A 21,413-nucleotide genomic window follows, 5' to 3' on the forward strand; every position below is an offset into this window, starting at 1 on the left:
TGTTAAGTGAATCGTTGCAGTTCCTAATTTAGTAAACACAGTTGTTAAGTAAATTTGGCTTCCCCATTGACTTTGCTTGTCAGAAGGCCTCAGAAGCTGATCGCGTGACCCTAGGATACGGCAACCGTCATAAATATGAACTAGTTTCCAAGCGTCTGAATTTTGATCATGTGACCATGGGGATGCTGTAACTGTCATTAAGTTTGACAAACCATCATGTCGCTCTTTTTCTATGCCATTGTAACTTCGAACGGTCACTAAATGAATTGTTATACATTGAGGACTACATATATTTTAACATATATCATTCATATCTTTCACCAACTAATCACATCGTTCACCAGCCTATGAAAATACTATTCACCAACCAATCAGGACAGAGCTGGAAGGAACCTTGAGATCTTCTAGTCCAACCCCCTATTCAAGCAGGAGACTCAGTACCATTTCAGACAAGTGACTGTTCAGTCTCTTCTTAAAAACCTCCAGTGATGAAGCACCCACAACTCCTGAAGGCAACTTCCGTTCCACTGATTACCGTATATACTCGAGTATAAGCCGAGTTTTTCAGCACATTTTTTGTGCTGAAAAACGTCCCCTCGGCTTATACTCGGGTCTATACGGCTTATACTCGCGTTTTTTTTTTCTTTTTTTCACATTTTACCGGACTGAAGCCCTGCCGGTGCAGTGAGAGGGCGGGGCGGGGGGGCCGCCAGCCTTCTCAGCTGAGGAGGAGGTTTCCCAACCGGTAGGTGCCTCATTTCCCACCCTCGGCTTATACTCGAGTCCCCAGTTTACCCCAGTTTTTGGGGTAAAATTGGGGACCTCGGCTTATACTCGGATCGGCTTATATTCGAGTATATACGGTAATTGTCCTCACTATTAGGAAGTTTCTCCTTAATTTCAGGTTGCTTCTCTCCTTGATTAGTTTCCACCCATTGCTTCTTGTTCTACCCTCAGGTGCTTTGGAGAATAGCTTAATTCCCTCTTCTTTGTGGCAGTCCATGAGATATTGGAAGACTGCTATCATGCCCCCCTTAGTCTTTATTTTGTCTAGACTGGCCAATATGGTGGCCATACTCAATTCCTGCAACTGTTCTTCATATGTTTTTGCCTCCAGGCCCTTCAATCAACAAAGATGATTAGGGGACTGGAGGCTAAAACATATGAAGAATGGTTGCAGGAACTCGGTATGTCTAGTTTAATAAAAAGAAGGACTAGGGGAGACACGATAGCAGTCTTCCAATATCTCAGGGGCTGCCACAAAGAAGAGGGAGTTGGGCTGTTCTCCAAAGCACCTGAGGGTAGAACAAGAAGCAATGGGTGGAAACTGATCAAGGAAAGAAGCAACTTAGAACTAAGGAGGAATTTCCTGACAGTTTAGAACAATTAATAAGTGGAACAACTTGCCTGCAGAAGTTGTGAATGCTCCAACACTGGAAATTTTTAAGAAAATGTTGGATAACCATCTGTCTGAGATGGTGTAGGGTTTCCTGCCTGGGCAGGGGGTTGGACTAGAAGGCCTCCAAGGTCCCTTCCAACTCTGTTGTTATATTATATTATATTGTAGTTGCTCTTTGCACTTTTTCCAAGAACCTCTTTTCTGTAATGTGGTGGATGCAAGTGGATGCAAGACTGGATGCAAGTATTCCAGGTGTGATTCTTGGCTTTTACAAAAGCTTTACAAAGCGGTACTAACACTTCACGTGAATTTGATTCTATGCCTCTGTTTATGCAACCGAGGATTGTGTTTCGCTTTTTTTTTTTGGATCACACCAAATATCATTAATAAAATACAATTACCGTAACATTTTATTACTTTCAGCTGAGATTTAATGGTTAGTCTTTGCTTGTTTGTTTGGCATTGTGGCTGCTGGACTACATTCCAGTGAGGAGTGCTATAATAAAAACATTTGTTTGGTACCTCTCTGTGTCTCTTGTCTGTATTTGAAAACAGTCTTTGACATTAACCAGACCTCTTCCCTTCCTCAGCTGACAGCTGTCTCCTAAGCTTAGGATCTGTCCCAAGGATTCAGGCATCCTAACCTCTAAGGTTACGCCCATCACGCCCTGACAAATTGCTATTGTCTGATACATGGTTAAGGTAAAGGTTCCCCCTGGCACATATGTGCTAGTCGTTCCCAACTCTAGGGGGCGGTGCTCCTCTCCATTTCAAAGCCGAAGAGCCGGCGCTGTCCGAAGACGTCTCCGTGGTCATGTGGCCAGCATGACTCAATGCCAAAGTCCCACGGAACGCTGTTCCCTTCCCACCGAAGGTGGTCCCTATTTTTCTCCTTGCATTTTTTTTACGTGGTTTCGAACTGCTAGGTTGGCAGAAGCTGGGACAAGTAACAGGCGCTCACCCCGTTACGCGGCACTAGGGATTCGAATCGCTGAACAGTGGCAAAAATCCAGAGCACATAGGGTTTTGTTTAGCAACCCAGGCATAGAGATTTTTATGAGATTTCTCTGCAGCATCCTCCGAGTTCATAATTTTGAAGGCTCCTGCCTGCCTCCTTCCGTCTCTCTCTGTCTCTCTCTTCCTGTGCAATCTGGCTGTGCCACCTACAAATTCTTGAATGTGCTTACTAAGTGTCTGGCACTTGTTCAACACTTGGAATGATGAATTGGCCAAGCAGCTGGGTTTGTTCATCTAACCAAGATGAAACACTAACCGATCTTGGTATGTTTATTTATTATTTACATACTCCAGCATTGATGTATTTACTGCGGGTGTAGTCTCTCCCCCCCACCCTCATTTACATATAGTCATCTATCTTATGAGTGGCAACTCTGAGTGGCGAACCCTGGATTAAAAACCAACAAAAAACTAACAAAAGGAACAAGAAATAAAATGCAATAATAAGAGAACGATGGCCAAGGGCGATCTCACTGAATCCATACAACAGCAGTCATACTAAAAAAAAATAAAAAACCAAATTGATGTTATCTGGTGTATTTAACTATAATGAGCAAAGACAGCCCTTGTTCTGGGCAAGTAATGTGATTGTCTCGTTCTGTGTTGCTATTGTGTCTTGATAACACGGTTAGCTTTTGTGCCCTGGGAGGCGTGACTCACGCCCAAGCTATTTTTCAATATTTTGTCTTGTCTTTCTTTACTTAAGCAATGCGCATCACCAAGGAGTTGCCAACTTGAAAGTAAGAACAAGGGTGGAGCTTTCTCCCACTCACGCCCCCCCCCCAAAAAAGCTCCGGATATACAGGTAGTCCTCGACTTATAACGGGTTACTTGGAGACTGTTTGAAGTCCCCCCCCCCCATCCCGGGAATGGGACAACTGGCCACAGCCAAACTCACCGCAGCCGATTCGCTGCGAGACAACTCACAGGAGAATTTACCAATTCCATTTAATGATTTAAAATAAATAAAAATGATTTTCGTTTTTGCCGTTTGCATTTCATCCTTGCCCCCTTCTTTGCATCCCTTCTTTAACGATTTAATGACCGTATTCCACCATTTCTTTGATATTAGTGTAACCCTTGACCCGCAGTGAGTTGGCCTGTAATAGCCGTGGCAAGTTGGCTACAACAAATTGCCACCCACCCAAATTGCCATCCCATTTAAGGTGCTTCTGGGTTGAAAGGATAAGCCGGTGACATCACTGGTGCCCGGGAGGATGCCCAGGGGGTTTCCTTTCATGTGCCGACAAGGAGCTGCAGTGAATGACAGGAGCTCAACCCATCCCATGATAGCATTCGGGTCTCAAACCTGGGCTTGCTAACCTCCAGCTGAGCTCCTAACCATGTGAGCCACCAGGCTCCTTCACTGTTTGAAGTTAGGATATAGACCCTTCTCCAAAGGTACTTACGACCTGGTTTCAAAGTTCTGACAGCCGCCCCCACTCCCACCTCCTCAGTCACATGACTGCATTTTGAGCATTGGTAACAGACCAGTGGTGGGATTCAAATTTTTTTTAAAAAAATAATTTTTATTAAGCTTTTCACCCTTAAAAACAAATGAAGAAAAAACACAACAACAAAAACACATTAAAAATACATAACCAACATAGCGTTACATATATTACAGCTTGTCGTGTCGGCAATGATATATATTCTCTATTCTTATTTACTCATTCCTCTATATATTTATATTTACATTGGTTTCTATTTACCAATCCAATAGTTTACATTTCCTAATTTTAACTTAGTTAGGTTAACATTCCAATTTATAATTTTGATTTCTTTTTTTCCAACCAATCGTATAATTTATTCCACACTTTGTAATATTCCGACTCTTCCCTTTCCTTAATTTCTAATGTCATCCTGTCCATTTCTGCACACTGTAAGATTTTTCGAATTATTATTTCCTCTCCTAGAACATTATTTTGTTTCCATACACGTGCTACAGCGATCCTTGCTGCCGTTAATATATGAAGTATTAAGTATTGCAAAGATTTATCCATTTTTGAACTAATTATTCCCAATAGATAAAATTCCGGTTTAAATTCCATTTTTAGTTGGGTAATTCCCTTTAGCCAATTTTTGATCTTTTGCCAACAAATTTTTATATTGGGACACATCCACCACATATGGTAGTATGTGCCTAACTTATACCCACATCTCCAACAATTTGGTGGTAAATTTGGGAACATTTTGGCCAATCTCGCTGATGCCAGATGCCATCTATGAAACATTTTATACAGATTTTCTTTATAGGCTACTGCCATTGTTAATTTATAATTTCTATCCCACAATCTGTCCCATTTTTCTAATTATATATTATTTATTTATTTATTTATTTATTTATTTAAAAGTTAAAACAATTAAATATACAAAATTAAAATATCAATTTAAAATACATATTCAATAATGGCCAAATTAAAACCGTCAATTGACCCAACCTAAAATACCCCATATAAAATTACAAAAAATTAAAATTTGGAAATTTAAAAATCAAGCCAGTCCCGCTTGGATAAATAAATAAGTTTTTAATTCCCGGCGAAAGGTCCGAAGGTCAGATAATTGGTGCAAACCGGGGGGGAAGTTCGTTCCAGAGGGTAGGTGCTCCAACAGAGAAGGCCCTTCCCCTGGGGGCCGCCAGCCGGCATTGCTTGGCGGACGGCACCCTGAGAAGACCTTCTCTGTGAGAGCGTACGGGTCGATGGGAGGCATAAGGTAACAGCACTTCGGTAATGCCCGAAGTGGGTTTCAAAATTTTTTATTATCAGTTCTGTGGGCGTGGTTGGTGGGCATGGCAGGGAAAGGATACTGCAAAATCCCCATTTCCTCCTAATCAGCTGGGACTCAGGAGGCAGAGAATAGATGGGGGCAGGGCCAGTCAGAGGTGGTATTTACCGGTTCTCTGAACTACTCAAAATTTCCGCTACCGGTTCTCCAGAACCGGTCAGAACCTGCTGAATACCATCTCTGCAACAGACCTATGTTTACCTCTCACAATCACATAAGTGTGATTGACAGCATGTTTTCTAAAATGTTCCAGTGCCCATGACCTGGTTTCCTTGGCTGTAGGAACACGATGAATGGTTACGTAGTTAAATTTTTATTGCTGGAATTTTTTGTTCTTATTCTTATTGCATTGCAACTGTTATGGGATTGCTCATGGATGTTTACGCATAGTTCTTTTACTGGATAGTTAGCTGCCGCTAGAGCTTATTTATTTTATATAAATACATCGTCATTTTAGCCATTGTCTATCTACTGAAGGGTGAAGGCCTCTTCCGCATAGTTCCATCCTAAGCGGTCCTGAGATTCCTTTTGCCAATTGGGCCCACAATACTTGCTTTTATCGCCAATCCATCCAAAGTCCAAAGGCAGCATAATTTAATTGATAATTCTTAGCACCCTCTGTCTTTGGGCAGCTCTGTCTTCCCGTTGCTGTGGGGTAGTTGCCCTAGGCTTAGGGCCTCTGGGGAATGAGGGCGGTTTTTGAGGTTGTGTTGACATGTGGAAGGAATAGATCATAATCTGCCAACCTGGTCCAATCCAGGTTGGCAAATATGATCGGTGTTAGTCTGGGGGTATCTGTCATAGCCTGTTCCCCTTGGGAGATCCTTCTGGATATATACTTGTCTGCAGTGGTGGGATTCAAGTAATTTAACAACCAGTTCTGTACCCTAATGATTTCTTTCAACAACCAGTTTGCCAAACTGCTCAGAAAGTTAACAACCGGTTCTCCCGAAGTGGTACGAACTGGCTGAATCCCACCACTGCCTGTCTGCCGACTTAGCCCACAATTTCATTTACCCACACAAACCCCTTCACTTCGTCAAGTCCCTATTCATAGAAGGAGATACAAATAAATACATAATGTTGTGACCCAGGCCCAAGTAGGTAGTAATAAACTTAGTCCGTGAAAAAACAAACTTTATTAAAACAGCTGGGAATTACTTCATTCCCAGTGTCGTTCAACTCAAAGTAAAACAAATGCCTCCCAACACAAATTCCTCCGTTATCTAACAAACCTTAGTCCAATTAGGCAAACTGCCAAAGGCCCTTCCTGGCAAATGTCCAGAAGCCACAAAAACAAAGACGTACACGAAGCAGAAGACGGAGCAGAAGACACAGCTACAACATTGTTTTCCGGCAAAGCTGAAATGCTGTTTTAAGGCTCCTCCTGTTCCTCTGCCTCACTACTCCATGGCTTAGGACCGGGATACCTTCGAGACCGCCTTCTGCCGCCGATTGCCTCCCAACGACCTGTGCGCTCCCACAGAGTGGGCCTCCTCAGGGTGCCGTCGACCAAACAATGTAGGTTGGCGGCCCCCAGGGGGAGAGCCTTCTCTGTGGCGGCACCAGCCCTGTGGAACGAGCTTCCTCCAGGATTACGACAACTACCCGACCTCCGGACCTTCAGACGTGAACTGAAGACTCTATTATTTCAGTGCGCAGGACTAGCCTAAGATAAAATGTTTTAGCATATTTTAATGGAGTTTTTATTGGTTTTTACTGTTTTAGTGACCAGGCCATGATAATATTTAGTTTTAACTGGGTCTTAATGTTTATTTATTATATTGTTTTAATCTGCCTGTGAACCGCCCTGAGTCCTACGGGAGATGGTGCGGTATATAAGTTTGATAAATAAATAAATAAATAAATAAATAAATAAATAAATAAATAAATAAATAAATAAATACTATCAGTCTCTGGAGGCTCTGGAGTCCGCACCTCACTCCCCGATGGCCCTGGCCTCACCTCAGCCTCATCGCTGTCCGACTCAGTTGCCAGCTCCGTAGGCTGCTAACGGACTACAACACATATATATGTATATGTGTATATGCATATGTGTTTGTGTGCCTGTGTACACATACTGCTTGCAATTACTGCAGGTTCGAGTCCCACCAGGCCCAAGGTTGACTCAGCCTTCCATCCTTTATAAGGTAGGTAAAATGAGGACCCAGATTGTTGGGGGGGCAATAAGTTGACTTTGTATATAATATACAAATGGATGAAGACTATTGCTTGACATAGTGTAAGCCGCCCTGAGTCTTCGGAGAAGGGCGGGATATAAATGCAAATAATAATAATAATAATAATACATATACTACAGGTATATGTATATGTATAACCTGTGTTAGCCATTCATACAGCCTGCTTATATATATGGGTGTGTGTGTGTGTGTGTGTGTGTGTGTGTGTGTGTATACAGATATATATCTATATCTATATCTATATCTATATCTATATCTATATCTATCTATATATATATATATATATATGTATGTATGTATGAGTGGTAAAATCCAAATTTTTTTTACTACCAGTTCTGTGGGTGTGGCTTGGTGGGGGTGGCGTGGCGTGGCATGGCATGGCATGATTTAGTGGGCATGGCAGGGGAAGGATACTGCAAAATCTCCATTCCCACCCACTCTGGGACCAGCCAGAGGTGGTATTTGCCAGTTCTCTGAACTGCTCATAATTTCTGCTACCGATTCTCCAGAACCTGTCAGAACCTGCTGGATTTCACCCCTGGTCTGTCTGTCTGTCTGTCTGTCTGTCTGTCTGTCTATCTAACTATCTATCTATCTATCTACACCAGGGGTGAATTGCTCCCAGTTCGGACCGGATCAGCCGATTCAGTAGCGATGGCGGCGGGTAGTTTTCCTGGCCCCCATGCCCACCTAATTGCCCGCTTGCCTGCTTGCCGCTTCTTTCTGGCTCTCTCGCTTTTCCCACCCAAATGGTAGGAATAGGTTGTAAAAAACGCTTTCAAAAGGTAAAAAAAAGGCTCTGACAATCACAGCTTTTGCAACGTCAATGGGGAAACCAGATTCACTTAGCAACCATATTTGCTAACTTAACAACTGCAATGATTCACTTAACCACTGTGGCAAGGAAGGTCGTAAAATAGGGCAAAACTCACCTAACAGATGTCTCACCTAGCCACATAAATTTTGGGTTCAACTGTGGTGGTAAATTGAGGATTACCTGTATATATCAGGTGTAAAAACCCTGATGACCTGTGATTGGCAGCAAGAATTTTCTGTGCTCTTTACTGCCATCTCATGGTCACTCCAATCTTTGCAGGTCAGATAAGATGGCAATACAGGTAGTCCTCGACTTATGACCATTTGTTTACCGACCATGGAAAGTTAATGGCGCTGAATCAAAAGTGACTCACAACTGGTCCTTGCACTTTTATCTGTGGCAGCATCCCCGATGATCATGCGGTCAAAATTTGGGTGCTTGGGAACTGGCATGTCTTAACGACAGCTGCCACGTCCTGGAGTCATTGTGTGAAAGCCATTTGTGACTTTCACAGCCACGTTTGACCAGCAGAGTCAACAGGGTGAGCCAGATTTGCTTAATAACCATGATTCACATCATCCTGGACATAAACTGTTTCAACTCCTACCCTCAAAACAACGCTGTAGAGCACTGCACACCAGAACAACTAGACACAAGAACAGTATTTTCCCGAAGGCCATCACTCTGCTAAACAAATAATTCCCTCAACGCTGTCAAACTATTTACTAAATCTGCTCTACTATTAATCTTCTCATCGTTCCCATCACCCATCTCCTCCCACTTATGACTGTATGACTGTAACTTTGCTGCTTGTATCCTTACAATTTATATTGATATTGATTGTTTCCTGATTGCTTATTTGTACCCTATGATTATTATTAAGTGTTGCACCTTATGATTCTTGATGAATGTAGCTTTTCTTTTATGTACACTGAGAGCGTATGCACCAAAGACAAATTCCTTATGTGTCCAATCACACTTGGCCAATAAAGAATTCTATTCTGTTCTGTTCAGTTAACAACCTGATTTGCTTAATTGCAGCCCAAAAAATTTGTAAACTTGGGCACAACTCACACAATAGTGGCCTTTAATGGACGTTCCAGTCACAATTGTGGTGGTAAGGTCAAGGACTTTTTACAGTTTTCTTTAATTCGCAGAATAATGCTTCAGCAAAGAATTTGCTGAATTTGCTGAATTTTCCGGAGAACGACAACAGAAGCTAAATTATAACTTAGCAGGGAATAGAAAAACTACCTTAAGGATAATTTAGGAGGCGGTTTATCAACTCGCTGCCTGACACAACCCTTAACAGAAACAAGTAGAAGTCATTAAAAATCGAGAAGTCCATAAAAACCCCTTTGGCATTTATTTCACACATCCAGCCCAGTTGCTTTCTCAAATCCTGCAAATGCACAGACTATCTTTTTTTTTTTTTAATTTGCATTTATATCCCGCCCTTCTTCGAAGACTCAGGGCAGCTTACACTATGTTAGCAATAGTCTTCATCCTATTTGTATATTTATATACAAAGTCAACTTATTGCCCCCAACAATCTGGGTCCTCATTTTACCCGCTTCATTTAACCATGATGCAATATTCTGTGTTTCAAAGAGAGATGAAACATTTTTTGGTAATCATGACTTTTTGCATGTGTTAATGGAACATTTTTGATCCATCATTTTCAACTCCCAGAATTCTCAGCGATGGGCATGCTGATGGGGAATGCTGGGACTTGAAGTCCAACCACCTGAAAGTAGCCAGGGCTGAAAATCGGGGGCTTAAGAGTATTATTTGGATGCTGGGACCAATGGCTTCCAAACCATGGTTTGTGGCCTAACACATTGTGTAAATTCAACTACAAAACTGAAGTAGATAAACCCTAGCTTTGTCGTTCAATTTTATTCACAGCCAAAAATCCCAAAAGCTAGTTCCTAATACAAACTTGGCATTGGATAAAAGTTTTAACAAAATAATATTAGCTAATGTTAATTAAGGGGATGCAGTGGTTCAGTGGCTAAGACGCTGAGCTTGTCGATTGAAATGTGTCGGCAGTTCAGCGGTTCGAATCCCTAGTGCCACATAACAGGGTGAGCTCCCGTTACTTGTCCCAGCTTTGAATCTTCAGGGTTGCCACATTTATTACTGCGTGAAACTGGGAGGGGGGATTGTATGGAGTTGGAGAGATATCTAGCCATAACATTCCTTTCTCAGAGAGTCAAGGACATCTTGCCCTGCACCTGGAGGGCTGGAAATGGGAGGCATTTCCAGTTGGAACGGTGCTTTCATTGGACCTTGTGATGGACATGTGGGTACAGGACAGGGTCTTCGACTTTCTTTTCCTTTGGGTGGAGAATGTTGTGACCCAGGCCCAAGTAGGTAGTAATAAACTCAGTCCGTGAAAAAACAAACAAACTTTATTCGAACAGCTGAGAATTACTTCATTCCCAGCGTCGTTCAACTCAAATTAAAACAAATGCCTCCCAACACAAATTCCTCAGTTCTCTTGCAAACCTTAGTCCAATTAGACAAACTGCCAAAGGCCTTTCTTGGCAAACGTTCAGAAGCCACAAAAATAAAGATGTAGACGAAGCAGAAGACGCAGCTAAAACGTTGTTTTCCGGCAAAGCTCAAACACCATTGCTGGTCTGTTTTAAGCCTTATGGGAGGGGCCAATCATCTCTTGGCCCTTCTCCCGAGTTGTCCTCTCTGCTTGAGCTGCTCTTGCCTTCTGGCAGCTCTTCTCATTCGTGCATTAGGAACAGGCTCCTCCTGTTCCTCTGCCTCACTACTATCAGTCTCTGGAGACTCTGAAGTCTGCACCTCACTTCCCAATGGCCCTGGTCTCACCTCAGCCTCATCGCTGTCCGACTCCGTTGCCAGCTCCGTAGGCAGCTGACGGACCACAACAGGGAAAACCTGGAAGTTTTCAGATTCAGGTTTTTCCAGATGTGTCAACCCTAACCGTAACCCTCTGAGTTCTTTTCATTGGGGATGTTACTTGGAACCCTGACACTTTGTTTTTATAGCTGTCATTAAAAATCCAACTGTTGCCACACAAATCTCACAATTTTCATCTGCCAATAACATTTTTACATACCCAGAAGTGCGTTTCCCTTATTTAGATTCCAAAACAGGCCACATAGCTTCCTGCCAAAGACTCTTATAAAATTCACAGTACAATAAAACGTGTCCCATCATTTCAGCATCCGTAGCATTACAGGGACATAATCTTTGAGAGAGAGAGAGAGAGGATTTATTTTATTTTTTTTTGAAATCTGCCATTTAGAATTCTTTGATGGCAACGCATTTAATCTGGCTTTTGGAAAAAAGCGATCCCGTTCACTTAGGGATGAGATTACAACGAATAAAGAAATAAGACAAGGTTCTGTATGATGAATGAAGCTCGTCAATAGCCCTGGAAGTGCTGTGAGAGCCCAGCTTTAGAAATTTCAGTTCTGATTTCTAGAGCTAAAATGTTCCGTTCCTCTTAAGAAACCAGCTTAATCCCCTGGTCACCTGCTTGCTTGCAAGAGGAATCTTGGGAGTGGACCAGAGGTGGGTTTCAGCAGGTTTTGACCAGTTCTGGAGAACCGGTAGCGGAAATTTTGAGTAGTTCGGGGAACCGGTAAATACCACCTCTGACTGGCCTTGCCCCCATCTATTCTCCAGCTCTTGAGTCCTAGCTGATCGGGAGGAAATGGGGATTTTGCAGTAACCTTTTTTATTTTATTTTTTTTATTTTTATTTGGTCACAACAGTATACGTAAACTTCGACATAAAACAACAACACATCATAAAAGAAAAACATATATATATAAGCAAAAGTATGCAACAACTATATTAATTTGACATAATGAAAGGGAACAATAGGACAGGAACTGTAGGCACTTTTGTGCTCTTATGCATACACCTTCCCCTGGAGTAGGGAGGAAAGGGGGATTTTGCAGTATCCTTCCCCTGAAGTGGGGAGGGAATGGGGATTTTGCAGTATGCTTCCCCTGGAGTAGGGAAGGAATGGGGATTTTGCAGTAAACTTCCCCTGGAGTGGGGAAGGAATGGGGATTTTATAATATCCTTCCCCTGGAGTGGGGAAGGAATGGGGATTTTACAGCATCCTTCCCCTGGAGTGGGGAATGGAGATTTTGCAATAACCTTCCCCTGGGATGGGGTGGGAATGGAGATTTTGCAGTAACCTTCCCCTGGGATGGGGAGGGAATGGGGATTTTGCAGTAACCTTCCCCTGGGATGGGGAGGGAATGGGGATTTTGCAGTAACCTTGCCTTCCTGGCAAACGTCCAGAAGCCACAAAAACAAAGACGTACACAAAGCAGAAGACACAGCTACAACATTGTTTTCCAGCAAAGCTCAAATGCCGGTTCTGGTCTGTTTTAAGCCTTATGGGAGGGGCCAATCATCTCTTGACAAATTGATTCATATTTATGACGGTTGCAGTGTCCTGGGGCCATTGTGCGATCACTTTTTGTAGCTTTCCGAACAGCAAAGTGAATGGGGAAACGGAGATTCACTTAATGACCCTGTTAACTTATGATGTGATTAGAATTTGGATGTTGGCAACCGGTTTGCATTCATGGCAGTTGCAGCGTCCCAGGGTCACGCGATCCCCTTTTTGCGACTTTTTGACAAGCCACGTCCATGGGAAGCCAGATTCACTCAACAACGATGTTGCTCACTGAACAACCGCAGTGATTCACTTAACAGCGGTGGCAAAGATAGGTCGTCGAACGGTTTAAAATTCACAGCCTTGCTTAGCAACAGAAAATTTGGGCTCAATGGCTATCGTAAGTCGAGGACTACCTATAGAAGCCTACAGGGCTGCGTAGCCTCATTGTGAGCATTGAAGGGGGAAATGGGAGAATCTTCCCTACACAAAGGCTAAATCAGAAAGATAAGGTGGCAGGAGGGGCAGGATTTACATGCCACCCTCCATACGATTTGAGCATCCTCAGCGCCAGGTAGCAATCACAAGCAAGGGTTTAGGGTTGACGGAGGGGGTGATCATGCAGCTGTTGTTCCGCACCCATGAGGACTTGAAACGTGAGACAATCAATCTCAGTTTGGAGACGATCAATCATAAAATAAGGTGGCAAGAGGGGCAAGGACGCCTGTGCTACCCGCCCTACAATTCAAAAGCATCCTCAGCCCCAGCCAGCCGCCCAAAATGAAGGGGGTTTGGGTCGTCAGGAGGGGAACGAGCGCAAGGCAGTTCTGGGCTCATGAGGACTTGAAACTTGAGATGATAAAATCATAAAATAAAGTGGCAAGAGGGGCAAGGACACCTGTGCCACCCGCCCTACAATTCAAAAGCATCCTCAGCCCCAGCCAGCTGCCCAAAATGAAGGGGGTTTGGGTCGTCAGGAGGGGAATGAGTGCAAGGCAGTTCTGGGCTCATGAGGACTTGAAACTTGAGATGATAAAATCATAAAATAAAGTGGCAAGAGGGGCAAGGACACCTGTGCCACCCACCCTACAATTCAAAAGCATCCTCAGCCCCAGCCATCCAACCGCAAGAAAGGGGTCAGGCGGGTGGAGGTGGAGGAGGGGAAGGAGCGCCCGACTGCTCCCCACCCATGAGGACTTGAAACTTGAGAGGACAAATCTCAGCTCCAGACGATCAATCATAAAATGAGGTGTGCAGGAGGGGCAGGATACACGTGCCATCTTCCATACAATTCCAGCATCTTCAGCCCCAGGCAGCAATCACAAGCGAGGGATTCGGTTGACGGAGGGGTGGGGGTGGGGTGATCCTGCGGCTGTTCCACACCCATGAGGACTTGAAACTTGAGACAATCAATCTCGACTCCGGACGATCAATCATAAAATGAGGTGTGCAAAGAGAGGCAGGATATACATGCCATCCTCCATACGATTTTGGCGGAGGGGGGGTGATCCTGCGGCTGTTCCGCACTCATGAGGACTTGAAACTTGAGACGATCAATGTCAGCTCTAGGATGATAAATCATAAAATAAGGTGGCAAGAGGTTGCCGCAGGATGGCGGTGCCACTGTGCCCTACGATTCAAAAGCAACCTCATCCCCAAAAGGGATTGCTGGGGGCGGGGGAGGAGGAGGAGGAGGAGGAGGGAAAGGATCGGGCGGCTGCTGCTGCTCTGCACCCATGAGGACTTGAAACTTGAAACGACAAATCTCGGCTTTGGAGACCATAAATCATAAAAACAAGAGGGGCAGGAAGGATGATGGAGATGATAAAATCCTAAAATAAGCCATCGAAAAGGAAGGGGATTTGGGTCGGCGGGAGGGGAAGGAAGGCAAGGCTGTTCTGGACTCATGAGGACTTGAAACTTGAGCTGACAAATCTCGGCTTGGAGACGATCAATCCTAAAAAACCAGAGGGGCGGTCAGGAAAGATGCCGATGCTACTTTGCCCTACGGTTCCAAAGCATCCTCAACCCCGGCTATCGACTCGCAACGAAGGGGTCGCCGGGTTGTGGGAGGGGGAGGGGGAGGAGGAGGAGGGGGGGTGGGGGAAGGACCGCGCGGCGGCTGCTCCGCACCCATGAGGACTTGAAACTTGAGCCGGCCATCTCGCGCTTAAGACGACCATTCTCCGCCATTCACAGCCAGCCAGCCCGCCCGCCCGGCCAAGAAAGGTGGGCGGCCAAAAAACGGCAGGCGAAGGCCGGCTGGGTAGGTGGAAGGGAGGGAGAGACAGAAAGAAACCCCCGGGAGGCTCCCCCGCAGTTCCTCGGGCTCGTCGTCCGGGCTGCAGCCGAGCCAGCGGCCCGCTGACTTCAACCTGCAGGGCGCGGCTCCGGGAGCCAGCGAACGAGCGAGCGAGCGCTCAGTTTTTGCCCTCCGCCGGCCGGGCATCATCCTCCGCCGCCTATCAGGGGAAGCAGGCGCCCTCCGGGGAAAAGGACGGGAGGGGAGAAGCCGGCTGCCTGTCCCCGGCCCATCCACCCCCTCTGGCGGAGCGGCTCCGCATGGCCCGAGCGCCGGACGCCGCCGTTGCCACCGCCCCTGCCCGCCTCGCCCCCGGCTGGCTCCCGAGGTAGGAGGCGGCAGCGGCCGGTTGGTTGGTCCCCCCCCCCTCCATCCATCCATCCACCCACCCACCCATCCATCCATCCGTTTCTTCCCACCGGATCGCCAGCATGAGCGTGGCTCTCCAGGAGCTCGGCAACAACGTGAGTAGCGACAACGGCGGCTGCCCACCCATCCACCCACCCGGCTTCTTAACCCGCTGCCAGGGGCTGCCCGATGGGCCGACCTTGGCTTTTGCAAAAAAAAGCGCAGAGCCCCCGAGGGCCGGCAAGCAAAGGAAGAAGCCTCCCTTTGCCCTGCCAAAAGCGGGGAGGCTTTTTTAAATTGGGGGGGGGCTGGGGGGGGGAGAAGCAAACGTCATGCCTGCAACTTTTATCCCTCTCCTGCGCACCCACTCGCCCACTCACCCACCCGTGTCCGGTGGGGGGGAAACTCGGGCGTGATGGGTCTTGAACGCGGGGACACGCGCGGCCCTCCCCGCTTGCAAGTTGAGGCGAGGGAGGGGGGGGGCGGCTGTGGAGCATGGACCTTTTTTTCAAGCCGGGCCCCGGCTGGTTTGAGTCCTTCCTTGGGATGGATGCCCGGACAACGAAGGGTCTAAGCTAGGACTTGGGTGCCCTTGTCCATTTCTCCCAAACGTGCTTTTTTATTATTATTATTATTATTATTATTATTTATCTTTATTCATTAAACATGAAACTCAATCAACTGAACATTGAAAAGGTATTTGCATACCTGAAAAGGTATTGCAAGTGGTCAATAGTATTTGTGATGATGATGGTGATGATTTTCAAGAGGCGAATGGACTTGCTGTTTTTTGCTTTTGAAGACCTTTTGCTTCTCATCCACTGGAAGCTTCTTCGGTTCTCAGGAAGCTTCTTGGAGGAGAAGCGAAAGGTCTTCAGAAGAAAAAGCAGAAAGTCCAGTTGCCTCTTGGGCAGTGGTGAAGTCCAGTTTTTTTGTGTTTTTTTTTTACTACCGGTTCCGTGGGCTTGACTTGGTGGGCGTGGAAGGGAAAGGATACTGCAAAATCTCCATTCCCACCCCACTCTGGGGTCAGCCAGAGGTGGTATTTGCCGGCTCTCTGAACTGCATAAAATTTCCGCTACCGGTTCTCCAGAACCTATCAGAACCTGCTGGATTTCACCTCTGCTCTTGGAGATAAAATCCCATCTTTGGGACAACCTGGAGGACTGAGACTCCCCATAGGGCAGGGGTCTGCAAACTCAGCTCTTTTAAGACTTGTGGACTTCAACTCCCAGAGTCCCTCAGCCAGCAAAGCTGGCTGAGGAACTCTGGGAGTTGAAGTCCACAAGTCTTAAAAGAGCCGAGTTTGCAGACCCCTGCCATAGGGCATCCCTCAATCCTAGCCTTCCTTTCTGATGCCTCCTAGCCTTGCTTGCCTTTCCATCTTTTGCAAATGGCTTTTCTCCCAACAAGCCCTTGATAGCGGAGCATTAATAAGCCCTCTTGCTGGTATCGAGGGTGGGCGACGGTTCAGAGGTGGCCACACACCTGTGGTTTCCTGATTGCCAAGGCTAACTGGGCAATGGAAGCTGGAAATGCTCTGGTCTGTCCCTGAACTTTTGAAGCTGGTGGGCTCTGGATAAAAGTCGAAAGCGGACTTTGATGCTGACCTAGAAGGGTCTTTTTGTTGGAATCCTGGTTTTAGAATAGAATAGAATAGAATAGAATTTATTGGCCAAGTGTGATTGGACACACAAGGAATTTGTCTTGGTGCATATGCTCTCAGTGTACATAAAAGAAAAGATACGTTCATCAAGGTACAACATTTACAACACAATTGATGATCAATATATCAATATAAATCATAAGGATTGCCAGCAACAAGTTATAGTCATACAGTCATAAGTGGAAAGAGATTGGTGATGGGAACTATGAGACGATTAATAGTAGTGCAGATTCAGTAAATAGTCTGACAGTGTTGAGGGAATTATTTGTTTAGCAGAGTGATGGCCTTCGGGAAAAAACTGTTCTTGTGTCTAGTTGTTCTGGTGTGCAGTGCTCTATAGCGTCGTTTTGAGGGTAGGAGTTGAAACAGTTTATGTCCAGGATGCGAGGGATCTGCAAATATTTTCACGGCCCTCTTCTTGATTCGTGCAGTATACAGGTCCTCAATGGAAGGCAGGTTGGTAGCAATTATTTTTTCTGCAGTTCTAATTATCCTCTGAAGTCTGTGTTTTTCTTGTTGGGTTGCAGAACCGAACCAGACAGTTATAGAGGTGCAAGTGACAGACTCAATAATTCCTCTGTAGTTTGGGAGAAAGGATTTATTTATTAGTTTTAAGTTTGGGAGTAAGGATTCATTCGCTCTAAGCTTGTGACGGCTTTCATCAAACCTTAGAGTGATTTACAAGGGATTGTAGAGATGAACTGCTCCAATGGGGGAAGACACTTAACCATCCTAGGAGGTAGGTACCCCCTCCCCACCTATCCCCTTGCAGTCCCCATATGAAAACTACCAGCAATGGGGAAAACTGGTCTATTTCTTACCATCTTCAGCCATCAGAAAATTCTTCCTCGTCAACCTGGATCTTCTCTCTCTCTGTCTTTTTTTTAAGTTTCATCAGTCCATTGGTCCTTTCCTACTCATTCCACCATTCTCTCTGTCTTGCCTAACTCTTCTTTTTCTTATGTTTAAACAGACCCTGGTTTCTTAACTAACTCATTGGGCTTGGTTTCCAGGTTGTTGTTGCTGTTGTGGTGGTTCAGTTGCTAAGTCATGTCTGAGCAGTGTTGAAATCCAATTTTTTTTTAAACTACCGGTTCTGTGGGCGTGGCTTGGTGGGCGTGGCAGGGGAAAGATATAAATTATATCCAATTTATATAGTTATTACATACTTATACTCATATATAAACTTATACATTATATAGTTACTTCACACTTATGCTTATATATACTGTTGTGACAAAATAAAATAAATAAATAAATCTCCATTCCCACCCCACTCCTAGAGGAAGGATATTGCAAAATCTCCATTCCCACCCCACTCTGGGGCCAGCCAGAGGTGGTATTTGCTGGTTCTCCGAACTGCTCAAAATTTCCGCTACCGGTTCTCCAGAACCTGTGAGAACCTGCTGGATTTCGCCCCTGTGCCTGAATCTTCATGACCCCATGGACAGCAGCACTCCAAGCTCCCCTCTCCTCCCCTGTTCTGGAATATGTCCAAATTCACATTCATTGCATCAACCATCTAACCATCTCACCCTCTGCCATCCCCTTCTTCCCCTTTTTCTTTCCATTTTTCCCAATATCGGGCATCTTCTCCAATGAGTCCCCTCTTCTCATTAGGTGGCCAAAGGATTTGAGCTTCGGCTTCAGGATCTGTCCTTCCAAAGAACCGTCAAGATTGATTTCCTTTAGGATTGACAGATTTGATCTCCTGGTAGTCCAACCAGGTTACTGTGATCAACCCAATCTTGAAAAGGGCCTCTGTGGCTCAGACTGCTAAGACAGTCTGTTATTAACACAGCTGCCTGCAATTACTGCATGTTCTAGTCCCACCAGGCCCAAGGTTGACTCAGCCTTCCATCCTTTATAAGGTAGGTAAAATGAGGACCCAGATTGTTGGGGGCAATAAGTTGACTTTGTATATAAATATACAAATAGAATGAAGATTATTGCTAACATAGTGTAAGCCGCCCTGAGTCTTCGGAGAAGGGCGGGATATAAATGCAAATAAAAAAAATAAAAATAAACTATGATGGGAGATACACAAGAAGAGGGTTTGCAGGGAAGAGGTATTATGTGTTCTTCACCAGGAGTCTGATTCAGTAGTTATTATTCTATTCTATTCTATTCTATTCTATTCTATTCTATTCTATTCTATTCTATTCTATTCTATTCTATTCTATTCTATAATGTGTTGTAAATGTTGTACCTTGATGAACGTATCTTTTCTTCTTTGTACACTGAGAGCATATGCACCAAGACAAATTCCTTGTGTGTTCAATCACACTTGGCCAATAAATATTCTATTCTATTCTATTCTATTCTATTCTATTCTATTCTATTCTATTCTATTCTATTCTATTCTATTCTATTCTATATAATATAATATAATATAATATAATATTCCACTCTATTCTATAAGAATAGAATATACTTATAGAATAGAATTCTCTATTCTATTCTATAATATTCTATAATATTCTATTCTATTCCACTCCCTCCAATTTATTCTGTTCTATTCTATTCTATTCTATTCTATTCTATTCTATTCTATTCTATTCTATTCTATTCCACTCCCTCCAATTTATTCTGTTCTGTTCTGTTCTTATTCTGTTCTAGTCAAGTTTAGTCTAGTCTGAGCTGAGGTGGCGCAGTAGTTAGAGCTACTTCAGCTGACTGCTAGCTGCGGTTTGGCAGTTCAAATCTCACCAGGCTCAAGGTTGACTCAGCCTTCCATCCTTCTGAGGTAGATAAAATGAGGATCCAGATTGTTGGGGTCAATAGGCTGACTCTGTAAACCACTTAGAGAGGGCTGTAAAAGCACTATGAAGTGGTATATAAGTCTAAGTGCTATTGCTATTGCAATTGCTATTGCTATTCTATCCTATCCTATCCTATCCTATCCTATCCTACTCTACTCTACTCTACTCTACTCCTATTTCTTTTCTCTAGTCTTGTCTTGTCTCGTCTATTATTCTAGTAGTTTTCTGAATGTCCCATCCAGGTGACCATTATATCTTATAGGAGGATCCATTTCAAGATTTCAGCTAATCCCATTGGAGGGTTCTTCTGATTGTAGGTTCCTATGTCGCCTTCCAAGTTTATTGGTTGATTTATTCATCAAATTCATGTGGTTGCCTATCTCATGGAAAAAGTGACTCCGATTCCTCCCTCCCTAATGACTTATTAGTAAGGATATTTATCCCAGCCTGCTTTGTCACCATGGCATGGACTTCCTGGTGCAGGCGTCAGTTCACTGGGAACTTTGTAAATTGTGGCTTTTCTTCCAAGGCGGAATGAAGCAGGGAACCCATCAGTATAGGTTCATAAGCAGCAATGAAAAGAACATTTTAAGAAAGGTGAGAACTTCCTTAGAAGGTGTCCAACACCTTCTGTGCCATCAGGAATTAGTAAAAACGAGAGGTCATAGGGATATGTCTACTATTGGAAGACCATAAGCTCATCTCATTAGGATAGGATAGGATAGGATAGGATAGGATAGGATAGGATAGGATAGGATAGGATAGGATAGGATAGGATAGGATAGGATAGGATAGGATAGGATAGGATAGGATAGGACAGGACAAGACAAGACAAGACAAGACAAGACAAGATAAGCTTTATTGTCATTTTTTTTACGAATAAAGAAAAAAAGAAAATATTAGGACAGAGACGTAGCCATGCTGGTTCGCTTACGCACGCCCCTTAAAGACTTCTTAGGAATGGGGTGAGGTCTACAGTAGACAATCTAAGGTTAAAGTTTTGGGGATTTGGGGAAGAAACCACAGAAATTAGGTAGTGCATGCCAGGCGTTGACCACTCTGTTACTGAAGTCGTATTTTCTGCAATCAAGTTTGGATCGGTTTACCATGCGTTTGTATCTATTGTGTGCTCTTGTACTGTTTTGGTTGAAGCTGAAGTAGTCATTGGCTGGTAGGATATTGTAGGAGATGATTTTATGTACTGTGCTTAGGTTGGACTGAAGACGGCGAAGTTCTAAGTTGTCTAAGCCCAAAATTTCGAGTCTGATGTCGTAAGGTATTTTGTTGCGAGCGGAGGAGTGGAGGACTCTTCTTGTGAAATATCTCTGGACACGTTCGATTGTATTAATGTCCGATATGCAGTGTGGGTTCCATACAGATGAGCTGTATTCAAGAATTGGTCTGGCAAAAGTTTTGCATGCCCTAGTTTGCAGTTCAATATTAACGGAGAAGAAGCTACGCAAGATGAGGTTAACAACTTTTAGTGCCTTTTTAGCAATGCTGTTCCAGTGAGCTCTGGCACTTCGATCGTTTGAGATGAGTATTCCAAGGTTTTTGACAGAGTGAGGGTTTAGTCTTTTAGGTCGTATCCGTCCAGCTTGTATTTGGTGTTCTGATTATTTTTTTTTGCCAATGTGTAGGACAGAGCATTTGTCTTGCACATTGTAGAGTGTGCAGATCACTGGAGTTGTTAAGTGAGTAACATGGTTGTTTAG

The 21,413-nt window shown here is 44.3% G+C and overlaps 1 protein-coding gene across 1 annotated transcript in view; it reads left to right on the top strand.

Annotated features, from left to right (window-relative positions):
• The first annotated feature begins 15,353 nt into the window (after positions 1-15,353).
• The window catches only part of ECE2 (endothelin converting enzyme 2), a 130,000-nt gene continuing 123,940 nt past the window's right edge, over positions 15,354-21,413 (top strand). The window contains exon 1 of the mRNA XM_058189158.1: positions 15,354-15,386. Coding sequence (XP_058045141.1) covers positions 15,354-15,386 — 33 coding nt within the window. The remainder of the gene's footprint in view (positions 15,387-21,413) is intronic.

Source organism: Ahaetulla prasina, chromosome 6 (genome assembly GCF_028640845.1).
Source record: "Ahaetulla prasina isolate Xishuangbanna chromosome 6, ASM2864084v1, whole genome shotgun sequence".
Taxonomy (NCBI): Eukaryota; Metazoa; Chordata; class Lepidosauria; order Squamata; family Colubridae; genus Ahaetulla; species Ahaetulla prasina.